Source organism: Puma concolor, chromosome A2 (assembly GCF_028749965.1).
Source record: "Puma concolor isolate L17-30 chromosome A2, mPumCon1.1.hap2, whole genome shotgun sequence".
NCBI lineage: Eukaryota > Metazoa > Chordata > Mammalia > Carnivora > Felidae > Puma > Puma concolor.
Window position 1 is genome coordinate 127,517,915 of NC_141668.1, and position 14,373 is coordinate 127,532,287.

Genomic DNA, 14,373 nt, shown 5'->3' on the forward strand with positions numbered 1-14,373 from the left:
CACTTTCTCCTGCCACTATTATTACTGGGATTCTTAGGAAAGTGAGTTGAAAAGAACATCATGGGGGCGCCTGGGTGGCGCAGTCGGTTAAGCGTCCGACTTCAGCCAGGTCAGGATCTCGCGGTCCGTGAGTTCGAGCCCCGCGTCGGGCTCTGGGCTGACGGCTCGGAGCCTGGAGCCTGTTTCAGATTCTGTGTCTCCCTCTCTCTCTGCCCCTCCCCCATTCATGCTCTGTCTCTCTCTGTCCCAAAAATAAATAAAAAAAAACGTTGAAAAAAAAAAAAAAGAAAAGAACATCATGTATATACATATATTACTGGGTACAAATATTTCCTGGCCTCACCTCATTCAGATGTAAAAGCACATCACGCTTTGGAAAAGCTTACATTTTTAAAGAATCCCAACTGTAAACAAATAATTACATTTTATTCCAAGTAGGGTGAACATTTTTAATAGTTACATAAATTGCCTGAAGCATGTAAAAATATACATATTTTCTATGATAACTCAAATCTATTTCATATTTATCATCATCATCAAGGGGAGTTATTTATACTTTCCATATAAGTCACTTAAAAGCCACAGCAGTTACAACTCCACGGATCATTTGGCACTTTCAGAATATATGAAATCATGTGCGAACTTTAAAGTTCAAAAGTGTTTAAAACTGTTTTATTAATGTACCATAGATATTTACAATATCTTAATAATATACATTTTTTTTTCTTTCCAAACAAGTCTGTATTAATGATGTATTTTGTGATAGGGGCTGGAGAGCTTATTTACAGAATGATTTGTTTTCAAAAAACTCTCAAAGATTTATGGTTTCATTCATCGTATAAGTGGCTGAATTGCAAAACAGTAAAAAATGATGACAATTGACAGGAAACAGACGCTAGGTTCTAAGACTGGAACTCCTCTGGAACTCAAGCCTGCAAAATATAAAAATAAAAATGAAACATCTTGAGAAAAAAATGCAATTGCTTGTTAGATTAATTTTCAAGACCTAAAATGCATACTATCATTTGTCTTCTAATAACACGTTTTAGTATACTAGTTTTGTTTATATTATATACAAGGAAGTGTCTTTAGTCCTCTATCCTAGGCTATCTGTTTTAAATGTAAAAAATGAAAAAGGAAAATGCTTAAATTGACCAAGTCTGACGGAAGGGTAGATTAGGATTTGCCAACATGTGGTGCCTGATGATTTCACTGAGGCCCAACTTTAAGCAAGTGATTCATCTGAAGCAAAAATAACAAATCTTATTTTGTGCTAAATCCAACTGATTGGTGTGACCTGCTTAGAACACTGTATGGAGAGGATCTGAGATTTGGGACTCAGCTCCCTATGCAGGCCATGATTGATTAGTGATGTCTGCAATGGATATGGGAATAGGGGTATAAGTACATGTGTTTCATATTTTCTGTCCCTGCTCCAAGAAGCCTGTGAAAACCCACAGAAACACTTCCTGATTTTTGTACCAAGAGAATGAATTATGTACCAACGACACACAGTTGTGTGTTTTCTTTTCTTTTTTTTTTTCTTTTTGAGATTCAAATGAGGAAACATGAAACTGTTTGTAATAAGTATGCATGTTGCAAATTTGAGGAATTATTTAAAGAAAGATTGACTCATCACCTCTTGTTCACAACTGAAAATGGAAACACAGACCTTTTATTTTTTCACACAACATTCAAACAAGAATTGGAAAGCTTCATAGAGCCTAGATTTCAGGCTGCAGCTGTCCAGATTCAAAATCTACAACAGCGATGGTGATTCAACTTACTTGACATTTTTGGAATCCTAATTTCTTCACTGCTGCTTCCATCCCCACCATCACTAACTGTTCTTATTTCAATCAAGTAGTCTTCTTCAAACGGAACCAGAAGCTCAGCCGATGTATTGTTTGTTTCCAAGATATGTGTTTTACTCTGTCTGTTTTGCCGATACAGAATCTAAATAAAATAGTGAATTGAAGTTAAAAGGACATGTTGCTTTTTTAAGGGCCAGACACTCTTATGGAACACTCTACAATGTATCATTATAAATGCTGTCCTCCTTGAATGGAAATATCCAGTCTATGCCTTTTCCTTAAATTTAGGCATTAAAAAAAAAACAAAAAAACAAAATAAGAACAAAAACAAGTATTTTGTCTTTGGCCAATGCTTCTGAAATGACAATAGATTTATCTCAACTAAATAGCTTGAGGCTATTACCTTTGGAGCTTGCTGTGAAAAGTCACTGGTTAGTTTGGACCCGTTTCAAATACTGGATATATGCATTTTCTAGGAGATGATGTCCATTACCAGTGATAGAAATAATTTGCTGTGGGTATTTGGCTATACTCTTGTTAGATTCCTTTTATATTGTTAAAGGCTTACATGCCACTGCAGCCTGAGTTCTAGAAATTCTATTTGAGTATATCATAGATTTCATTCTCATCTCACCTTACTACTCACACACACCATCATCTTCTGATGGCAAGGGGGAGTCGCTTGAAGAAAAACTTTATTCTTGTTGTACCATGATACATTACTGTCCGCAAAATATAAAAATTTTCAGTGAAGAATTTGAAAGAGGCAATGTTAAGCATTTTTCAAATAAGTTTTAGGGGCGCCTGGGTGGCGCAGTCGGTTAAGCGTCCGACTTCAGCCAGGTCACGATCTCGCGGTCCGTGAGTTCGAGCCCCGCATCAGGCTCTGGGCTGATGGCTCAGAGCCTGGAGCCTGTTTCCGATTCTGTGTCTCCCTCTCTCTCTGCTCCTCCCCCGTTCATGCTCTGTCTCTCTCTGTCCCAAAAATAAATAAACGTTGAAAAAAAAAATTTAAAAAAAAAAAAAAAAAAAAAAAATAAGTTTTAAAGATTCCTGTATTTTCATATGTATAAATTTGTTTCTTATTTGGTTGTGACATTCTTGGTTCCTTAGTAATTTAATTGATATTACTAAGGGAGAAACAAAATACTCACCTTGTAGCCCAACACTTCAGACTCATTTTCCATGGTTTTTACATGTTCCCAGTTCAGGCATAATTTAGAGTTTGTCAGCTTCCAGGCAATGTTAGCTGGTGGTTGGCTTGGTGCTTTAAAGAGATAATCAAAGATCCAAATGAATATTAATTAGCTCATGGTTACTGTATGGCCCATCAACATGAAAAGGGAAAATAAGTCCTGGATGATTATCATAGCAGAAGCACAACTTTTTTCAGTGTCATTTGAAATATCATACTAATTCTAATCAGAATAAGCAAATTCATTTAAATTCTGGTCATTTGGGAATGTGTTTGTGACAAACTTATGAATTAATAATGGCTTGTTACATGTCCAGTATTAATGTATTAATCATTGCTTTTGAATTGGTTTACTTTACCAATATATAACTAGATGGAGGGCTCTGTTATCTAGTGTTCCATGTGGTCATCAATCAAAGAGCATGTCAAGCAAACTCAGGCTACAAACCCTTTATACATATCAACACAGAGGTTACTTCCTAGCAGTCTTTTCCATTTTAATCTTGCATTAGTTAGGACTCTGACTTTAAGTAACACAACAAACTCAAGATACTATAAGCAAAACAGTAAGAGATTATGAAGGATACAGGGGAATCTCTTAGAACTCATGGCAAAATGCAAAAGAGCTTTAAGAGGGACAAAACAAAAATGTCAAAAAGCCAAGAAGTTCTTTCTGCTTCCCACCGTTGTGTCTGCTGCATGGTCATCTTACTGTAGATGCTACAGATCTCTTTGTCATTCTCAGCATATGCAGCAGAAATTGTGACTGTTCTCCATATCTGACATTTGAAATCTACTCTGTTCAGAAATAGTCCATGCCAGAAGCCCCAGGAGAATTTGGCCATGTCTATTGCACTCTAATCAATTGTGGCTAAATACTAAGAAAAATGCATGTCATTGAATATAGAGCTGTTCGGAAACCCAGAAAAGAGAAAATAATTACAAACTGGGGGATCATCCCAAAAGGTGTTTACTCTAAATCCAAAATGCAGTTTTTAGTTCCCAGAAATTAAGGTTGTCTAGGAGAAAGGTGGTAAGTAGTAAGAGAAGATGGTCTTCGAGTCAGCCTTCTCAGGGCAATAATGGATCTAGTCCAGCTGTAGAAATTTACATACAAGAAAACTAGAGTCCAGGTTGGTGGTCCAGTTATCCAAGCAAGCAGTTAAAGAGTGGCTGAGTCACATCAGAATCCCATTCTCTTGATTTCTAAGCCAGTGTTCCTCCATGACAACATGCTGCTTTTCAAATATTTGAGTCCACATGATTATTTTTGAGATTTAGGAAACTGGAGAGATTACAAATAATTTAGCTGGAAAGCAGAGGCAAAGATAAAACTACCCAGCAAGATGTTTTTGGCATCTTATTTGAATTTGTGAGGCTGAATGAGCATAATATTTAACTCATTATAACACTGATGGAAATGTGGAGCTTTGGAGCTTTTGGAGCTTTGACTCAACTACCATTTAATCCCTTATAAATTACTGGATGAGTCTTGCTCGGGGTGTCTGAAATTTTATTACCATATATTACCATTGCTGTAAACCCACAGGGACATTACTCTTGTCCACCTAGTTACTGACACCTCAACTGAGACACGGCTGAGAAATGTTTCCCCTCTGCTTCCAATAGGGCTCAGTTCCTACTTTACAATGGTTTTGTCACACTGAATTGTAATTATTCTTGATTGTGCGTTTCTTTAACTGTATTGAGGGCATGCACCTTGTTCAACTCTGTATTCTTAACCACTGGCACAGTGGTTGGCACATAGAAGACATACAATCATATATGTTGAATAAATGACTACAATAAGATAGCTAAAGAAAAACCACTCAGAGTCCTGAGTGATTGTCTCAGGCTATATTGATTATGTACTGGGATGTGGTCAGATCCATAGGTGACACAAAGTGGCCAATCCATTCATTATTCTTTCCTATAATCAAGGTCAATTGCCATGGACAAACCTCAAGCAATTCATATGATTTATAAGATAGGCCAAATGGATTAAACTTTCCCTAGTACATTTCTTGACTATACATACCCAATCATAATTAAAGGCCTAAGAGTTTTGCACTTAGTAAGCACTCAAAGCATGTTTGCCAATATGTTTTATTCCTGAAGGACTAGATAGCAACAATAATAGTTTTGTAACTATTCTCCCTCAACTATCCCAGGGTGCCTTTTCTAATATTTTTCTCAGTTATAAAAGAGATCATATAAAAATTCTCAGAAGATACCATAGTTTTAATATCTAGTATGCTCTTGTGGCACATTTCTTTTATCTCTGTTCTTTAAAATGAAGCACTAACATTAACAGCATCATATAATCAATACAGGGAGAATATAAATTTGCTCCTTTGATGTCATTGGCAGTGATGGACTCTGAAGTTTTCATCTATTTTTGTGTCTATTTTGTAGTTCATGCAGAGGAAAAGTACTGTTTTTAACACTACAAATCCACTGGTGAAGCTCCAGGCTGGGAAACAGAACTGACCCTTCTATCAACTATGTTTACAAGGAGTTTATGACTATGGTAATGACACCAAAATGGTTGCATTTGCTTATCTACCCAAGCATAAGTAAAGTGTTCAATGGACATAAAGTGACAAAAGTTCTACCAGGAATGAATTCTTGGTGTGAATGGCCAATGGCATAGATAAATTCTTTGCTATCTTGCTATCTTGGAGGTGGAAAGAGCTGGCCTTTAAAGTCAGAGAGATGTGAATCTGTATCCAGTCTCTTCCAAGAGGCCTTGGTTTTTCCATCTTCAGAATGAGTCAAAAATCTCCTAGTTTTTAAGAGTTTTAGCTTATATGCCATAAAATATGAAATGTTCAGCACTTGGTTAGTGTTACATGCTAAAAAGCTCAGTAAATGCTAATTCTCTTTCCTGAGAGTAACAGCTCTCCACTCAGATCTTATGACATAATTAATTTTTTCAATTGTGTTCAAAGTGTTTTTTAATAATAATGTAATTCCAAAGTTTGCAAATGACCCACTTCTTAAATATAATTAGAGTAAATTTAACATTCTCCCTTAATAATATTTCTCTTATTTGCGTTCTTTGGATGGTTTTTTAAAGACAGATGGGGGTGCCTGGGTGGCTGAGTTAGTTCAGAGTTTGACTCTTGATTTCGGCTCAGGTCATGATCTCACGGCTCATGAGTTCGAGTCCCATGTCAGGCTCCGGGCTGGCAGAGTGAAGCCTGCTTGGTATCCACTCTCTCCCTCTCATACTTTCTCTCTCTCCAAATAAATAAATACAGCTTAAAAATTTTAAGAAAATCTCTTATAAAAAAAAGACAGATAAAGTGGTAGAGTTTTAGCTACTCATAGTCAATCATCTTTCTTATCTTTGTCCATGAAGATGACTCCAATGCCAATGCCTTTTGTCTAGTATTTAAATAAATTTTCTGCAAGTAGCTTTAGAAAGTTGCTTGATATGAACACTATTAACAGTTCTGGTTTCATGTGCTTAATGTACATAGTTAAACTGGATTTCAAATATCTATGATGACATTGAGATTTCCATTACCTTGAAAATCTAAAACGTTGTCACATGGCTAATATGAAACACATGCCATGGATATCTGTACCAAGTTGGTCAATGGTAAACTCAACAAAACAAGCACTTTTCTAATTTTTAAAAGCATTCTATGCAGTTTGCAGAGACAAAATCATTTTCTATTAATCAAATGACGGAGTGACATTAAACTAGCTGTCTACAGCTCTAATGCTTTCCTTGTGATCAATTTTTCTGTAGATGGCATTTATATTCAACTGTAGTTCACACTGTGAACTCAATTCAAAAACAACTTCTTATGTTACACTTCTAAGTAACAGCATGGGGTTGACATTTGGGCAAGAGAGAAAGAACATAAGTGCAAGATGAAATAAAAGCTTAATGCTTCCTTTATGTCTAAATATGGATTGATTGCAAATTTACAGCAAGAAAAATCCAGTACAGAGTACTAGTCAGTCAACGACAGGGGCCAAATTGAACCAAAACTTGCAAACACTTTGTGTTGCTGGGTCTGAATATTTCTTTCTATATATGCAGTAGTTTTTTTTTTTTTTTCTTTTCTTCTTGGAATTGAGGTAAATTTTTTTCTTCCTTTGATTGTAATCTAAATTCCATTTAAGCGATATCTGTGTGGCTCACAATATATTTTCAATGCCCCTCAGTTTTCTTTTAGAAATAGATAATTTTTCACTAAGCTATGATTCTTGTTATATCACTGATATTTACTTAAAAAAAAAACAAAAAGGCATCATCGTGATCACCAGTAACAATAATAACAAAGACTTCAGAAGCTTTGCATAAGCTGTTCTTTCTGTTTGGAGATCCCTTTGTCCACTACATCTTTTTTTTATTTTTCATGCCATATCAAAATATATACCCTTCACTACAAAGCTCCTCCTTTTTATGTATATCTCAGCCTCTTATTTTATTTGTAGTATTTTTCACAATTTATGATTCTTTAATTTTTTTTTTTTTTTTTGCTTTGTTTTCTTTCAGGTTGCCTCTCCACTGAAAGAGAAATTGCCTGAAGGCAGAGATTTTGGCTGTTTTAATCTCCGTCAGCCACCTCACCCTATGCATAGCTCATGTGAAGCACTATTTTTCTTGAGTGATTGACTGATTCATCATGCTTCCAAAAAAAGGTTCTGTCTTCTCTTTAGCTTGCCCAATCAGAATAGGCAGAGATTTTGGTAAATGTGAGCTTTGCTTTCTGAGAATTTACAATGGATGATCAAGTATCAGACTGAAAATCTAGACAGTGACAGTATGAATGTGTGATGGATGCAGAATTTTTGCTGTCACCACTCTTCTGAGGTAATCTTGATGTCATCTCAAGGACATGGAAAATCAAAGTTAGATCCAGGGATAGCATTTGGAATCAGAGCAATCTTCAATGTTTCATTAAAGGCATTCCTCATCTTCTCTTTGGTTGTCCTTTCATGACCCTTGAAGACAATTTCTGCAACAATTTATAAAGAGAAAGAAACTAGAAAGTGCTTTCCTGTTTTAAGAAATGCAAAGAAAATGAAATCACCACTGCAGAAGAAGTACAATAATGTGTTATGATGCACTGAGCTTGTGCTGTATGGCGGCCTCTGGGGCACCTTGGTGTACATAATATCCTTTAGTTCTCAGAGAAAACTCTGGAGGAAGCCTCATCTGTTTTTCCGATGAGAAAATGGGTTCTGAGTCATCAGAGAATTAGACCTTTCACACAGGTAGTGCATGGCGGAGCTGGGACTCACAGACAACCTTCTTTCACTCAGGAGTCCCTTTCTCTTTCCAACACTATCTCACAATGAGCCAAAGTGGTGGAACACCCAGAAAAATTGCAAATACATTAAAGGGGAAAATAGGGGAAACTTACAATTTGGTAGGAAAGATATTTCACCATTGACAGGCACGGCAGGGGCACGCCACATGGAGAGAATACATGAAGTGAGGTAAGTGAATGTTAAGTTGTGGAAGATCAATAATTCTCATACTACCATGGCTAGCTAGCAAGATAAGTATAGAAAAGGACTTTGGGACAGATGGTGAAAGATCCTCTTGGCCTTTGTTCTGTGGAATAGAGGAGACAATGAAATTCTGGAAGAAGAATAGGGCACGATTCCATTTTAGGAACAGAAATCCAAAGACCATTTGAGGTTTAGACTGAAGATTTGAGAGTTTGGAAAGAGAGAGACTATGTAGATGGTTAAAGATGAAGATTACAAATTAGCACAGTATTGGGGCGCCTGGGTGGCGCAGTCGGTTAAGCGTCCGACTTCAGCCAGGTCACGATCTCGCGGTCCGGGAGTTCGAGCCCCGCGTCAGGCTCTGGGCTGATGGCTCAGAGCCTGGAGCCTGTTTCCGATTCTGTGTCTCCCTCTCTCTCTGCCCCTCCCCCGTTCATGGTCTGTCTCTCTCTGTCCCAAAAATAAATAAACGTTGAAAAAAAAAATTCAAATTAGCACAGTATTCATGGGATGAAGAGATTCAGAGAATCCATCCATGTTCATTGTGTCTCTCAGTCTAATAGATGCCAAAACAACCTGACTAGGCATTTCTTTTCATATCTAAGGATTAAAATACAAAATTCTTTGATTTGTTATAATAATTAAGTGAGATAATGTATGTGGAAAATTAACACAGGGCTTAGGATATAGACATGCTCAGTATTTTATAGCTGTGGTCAACATAATAAGGCCCTTTCCCTGAAACATTTCCATATCCTCATCCCTGGAATTTGTGGGCTTAATATTTTTTTAAAAATTTTTTTGTGTTTATTTCTTTTTGAGAAAGAGATAGAACATGAGTGGGAGAAGGGCAGAGAGAGAGGGAGACACAGAATCCCAAGCAGGCTCCAGGCTCCAAGCTGTCAGCACAGAGCCTGACGTGGGGCTCGAACTCCCAAACCACGAGATCGTGACCTGAGCCAAAGTTGGAGGCTTAACCGACTTAGCCACCCAGGTGCCCTCTAATTTTTTTTTTTTTTTTTTTTTTTTTTAATGGACAAGAGGACTGTGCCGGGTATGATTAAATTAAGGATCTTTAGATGGGAAGCAATCCTGGATTCTCCAGGTGGGTGAAGTACAATCCTTAAGAGGGAAGGACAGAGGTAGGAGGGCAGAGTCAGAGGAAATACAATGACAGAAACAGAGGGTGAGAGTCACAGGGAGATTTAAAGATAAGGAGCTGCTGGCCTTCAACATAGAGGAAAGGGTCACGGCTAAGGAGTGCAGGTGGTCTCTAGAAGCCAGGAAACACAAAGAAACACATGTTCTTCTAGAGACTCCAAAAGGAGCACAGCTGACACCAACACCTTGATTTCCAACCGCTGAAAATCATTTCTGGCTTCTGACCTCTAGAAAGGTATGAAAATAAATTTGTATTTCTTTGTACCACTAAGTTGTGGAAATCTGAACAGTAACAATAGGAATCGGAAAAAAATTTCTATTCTATTTTCATAATGACAATGATATAGAATGTTACAGAAGAAAATTAGAGGTTTACTTGGTATTCAAATATAACTCAAATGTAATGAGTTAGAGACCTGTAGAACTTCTTATTCTCAAGTCCTTTTGGCTGGGACACTGAAGGATACAGACTGGTGAAAGCCAACATTAAGAAATATTTGAACAAAATTGCCCTAAAGAAATTAGGAGTTATAAGGGTTTTCATTTGTTTGATTTAATCAGGAAAGAATATGAATGCTTAAAAATAATAAACTGCATTTTAAATTTCCTGAATCTCCTCTCAATTTTCTCTCAGCAGATACATTCTAACATTACATCTTGGTGAAATCGTTCCTTGTTAATCAAACTGTTTTCAAAGGATATGTCCCATACTCTTTGACAACAATGAGCACGTGTGAACACTCAGACAAGCCACCTATGATCATCTTGGCATTTAATCCAAATTTCAGTTAAGGCCACTTGAAGTATCAAGTACTTGAAGGAGGGCAACTGAACAAACATGGGGTCACCATGTCAAAGACGAGTTTTATGCTTAAACACATAGAGTAAGTTAGCACAAACTAATGCATGGTTGATTTAAGTTGTACAGATGATCAAACTAGCAAATTCAGGTTGCAGAAAAGGAAGTTATTTTGAAAGCTTCTTAAAGTAGTTTATTGTTCGGGTCCCAGTCCACCCTAAACTGGTCAATATGAGTATAGATAATATGAGCTGACTTAAGCGTTGCCTCAATTACTGCACTGTCGTGTCTGTCCATCAATCACGATACAAATCTGTGAGGTTTTTTAAATACTATCTTTACACATTTCAAATCACCCTTGATAGTGCCTGAGATAGGAACTGAATTACACAAACGGGTTTCTGTGAGTTTGGCATCTCTGAATACCTGGACAATCTTAAAACCACTGGAAATTTCCATCCAGATTTGAAGATTAGCTGAAAAAGGTTAGACTCCAGAAGAACTCCAGAAGCAAATCATTCATACCCATATATGACAATGGCTTCATTGATTTGGTCAGCATGGGATAAAACGGGAAGAGAAAGAGAATTACATTTCTAGTTAATCAGTTCTTGAGGACTGCTCATGACCCAGTCTCTTTCAAACTGGGTAGATTGGAAGAGAGCTGGTTTAAGAATTATTGGCCCCACTCTCCCCTTGAAATGGACTGATCCTCAGAGGCTGTTTGCTACCTGTCTGTTTCTCCCTAGCAGTTTCACAGCACCTTGTATTTTTCAAGGTGCTCCTATAATCAGCACTTCATTTATGCCTCACCAATGATTTGGGAAAGGAGTGAAGGTAGAGAGAATTTCCACTTAGCAGATAAGAAAATTAAAGCAACAAAATGGAATGCCTTGTCCTGTTTCAGGTCATGAATCAGTGATGTATCCATAATTAGAACCCAGGTCTTTGGCTACTTGACTGGTGATATGGACATAAATGCATCATGTATTCTATAGTCAAAGGTTTAATAACTGAGATTATGTCTAAGTTCTTTTTGGATAGGACAAATATATGTTTACAGGAAAAAAAACTTTATATCACTTGATTTTCAAACTGACTTCAACCACCTGTTCTTTTTCAATACACAGAAAAGAATACTGCATTTAACAGCAAGCTATCCTTTTCCTATGTATCCATATCTTAGTCTTCTTCCAAATTCAACAACTATATTTGAACTATATAAGGTTTGAACTGTTTCTCAAAATTCAGCAACTATATTTGAATCCTCTTGTTTATTGGGATTCAGAGACCAAAGAATGTGTTTTTAAAAGCCCGTGAACACAAATAATTTATGTTCACGTGCAACAGGTAAGGAATATACAAGAATTATACAGTCATAAAAAGGACATATGGCAGCTGCTCCTAAATCATATTTGATCACTGTGCCTCATAATATAGAATACTTGTGTAATACCAGGCTCACTCATAGAACATAATGCAACAACGATCAACTACTCATCCTTTATTCAGCAGGCCTTGCCTATGTGAAAGACAGCTGGCTGACTATTAAGGGAGTTAAAAAGAAGCAGAAGAGTTCATTCTTAAATCTGAGGGACTTCTAAGTATACTGCAGTGATAAGTTATTCTAGAAAGAAAGAGCTAGACATCTGGCAGTGCTAGGGCCACATCAGAGTACAGTCTAATTCTCAAATGATAAACAAGACAAAATAGAAACAAATGAAAAACAATTTACCAAGCACGTACTAATGTATGTACTAGATATATTCTTTATGTCTTTCACTCTTGAAGAAAGTCTTGTGAGGAAATAGGTACTATTATTCTCACATTTTCCAGGTGAGGATATTGGGACTCTGCAAGATTAAATAACCACTCAATAATCCAAGAATGAGAGGTCAGTTTTTTTTTGTTTTTTTGTTTGTTTTTTAATGTTTATTCATTTTTTGAGAGAGAGAGAGACAGAGCGTAGGAGGGGGAGGGACATAAAGAGAGGGAGACACAGAATCTGAAGCAGCCTCCAGGCTCTGAGCTATCTCCAACTGGTGAGCCATGAGATCATGATCTGAGCCGAAGTTGCATGCTGAACTGCCTGAGACCCGAGGCACCCCAGGAGGTCAGGTTTTGAACTGAGGTTGGGAGAGGGCATCAGAGCCTATGCTTTTAAACATTACACTCTCCTATCTTGCATCTATATACTCAGAATATTTTCTCTTTTGGAATTCCAAAAAATCAAAATGGTTTCTTTTGATTGTTATCAGAAAATTTCAACAATTATCCTTATTTAAGGGACAAACTAACCAAACAAAGCAATAAGTAAAATGAGAAGATGGGAGGAATGAAATGGAGAATGAGCAAAGGAACATGTTTCTATTTATAGATGAATCTTGGTCCCTGCAGTGGGATGCATACTTACGAGACTTTTTGGTGGTAACGTTGACTGGGGGGCTTGAGGGCCCTGCCCCTGCAGTGTTGTAAGCTCTCACGGAAGCAAAGTAGATGGTATTAGCTTTCAGCCCTGTGATGTTTTTGGTTGTGACATTCCCACTGACTCTAATTTTCCCAATCATGGATTCTTTGGAGTCATCTGTCCAATATAATACCTGATCATTAAAAACAAAGAACAAACAATTCATTGTTTGCCAGCAAGTATCAACCATGGTAGGTTATGGGAAGGGAGGAGCATAGGAGCACAAATAGAAGAATATTTTCTAATTACAATGGTTATACAACAACAATAAAATAATCAAAGTCTAAGATTTATAGGGAGGAAATTAAAAAATAAAAATTCACAATGGAAATCAGAGAATCTAGAGTTTTTTTTAGGTTACCAAAATAAAATACTGCATGAGCTATCTAAAGATTATCGACTGTAACAAAGGGTATATATAATCACTTGGACCAAAGCAAGATTCATACCATCAACAAAGGACTTCAGTTACATTTGGTTCTTGATATTTCCTCCAGAGATCTTTGAGTGACAGGTTAATTAATAATTCAACTTATATCAGGCTCTTCCTATACATTAGTACTGATTTATGCACATTGAAAAAGACAAAAGAGAATAAAGCTTGGTGCCTGCCTTTGAGTCCCTTATAATCTAGTTGAGAGGCTAGAATATATAGACAAACAAAATGCAGAGGATGCATTCCAAATAAGTGATATTGGGAAAAAATGCTCTGGGAATTTGAAGAATTCCAAAATCAGGGAGTGATCAGAGAAGAGTTAGAGGAAGAAACTAGAAATGAGCTTTCATAAATAAATAGGATTCAGATAAGAGGTAAGGCATTCCTGGATTAGAGTAACAGACCTATCATATGAATAGAACTTTCTGTTTGGACTAGAAACTGCATTAAAAACAAAAGCAAAACAAAAACAGTGTAAGGATCAACTAAAGAGGTATAGAATTATATTTTTATTGTAACTCCAAAATAAAATAAATGTGTTATCCATTTGGGGAATCACTGAATTTGCAAGCTAAAGAATAAAAAGTAATTAAGAAGTCTCATTGTTTAACTTTGTGAGAATTAAGGCCCATAAATATGATTTACCTCATTCTATACAGACTATAAAGGACAGATTAATGAAAATCTAGGATTTTTTTTCTTATCATTTAACTGCCTTTTCCAAGATGACTACATCTATTCAAGTCCTGCTCCAATTCAAAGACAGCTTTCTCAATAAAATTCTTCTATGATTCAAGATCATTGAGGATTAGATATTTATTATTCCCCAAGAAACAAATATGATGGTGATTTGAATGTATAAATGAGATAATCATCTGGTCACCTTACAAATGGCTACCATTTGTTAATTTGCTTGCTTAAGATCACCTAGAAAGATCTCTTCTGCTCACTCCACAGCTATAGACATACAACCTAAGAACTAGGTTAGTAGCATAGGGCTACTGAACAAGAATTGTATGGTTA

At 36.6% G+C, this 14,373-nt stretch overlaps 1 protein-coding gene across 1 annotated transcript in view; it reads right to left on the reverse strand.

Moving 5' to 3' along the window:
• Positions 1-409: 409 nt before the first annotated feature.
• Positions 410-14,373, reverse strand: part of CNTN6 (contactin 6) — a 290,327-nt gene continuing 276,363 nt past the window's right edge. Inside the window, 5 exon segments of the mRNA XM_086697579.1 lie at positions 410-870; positions 872-932; positions 1,788-1,956; positions 2,969-3,081; positions 12,861-13,047. Of these exon segments, the coding sequence (XP_086553705.1) occupies positions 828-870; positions 872-932; positions 1,788-1,956; positions 2,969-3,081; positions 12,861-13,047 (573 nt within the window). The 3' untranslated portion in view covers positions 410-827.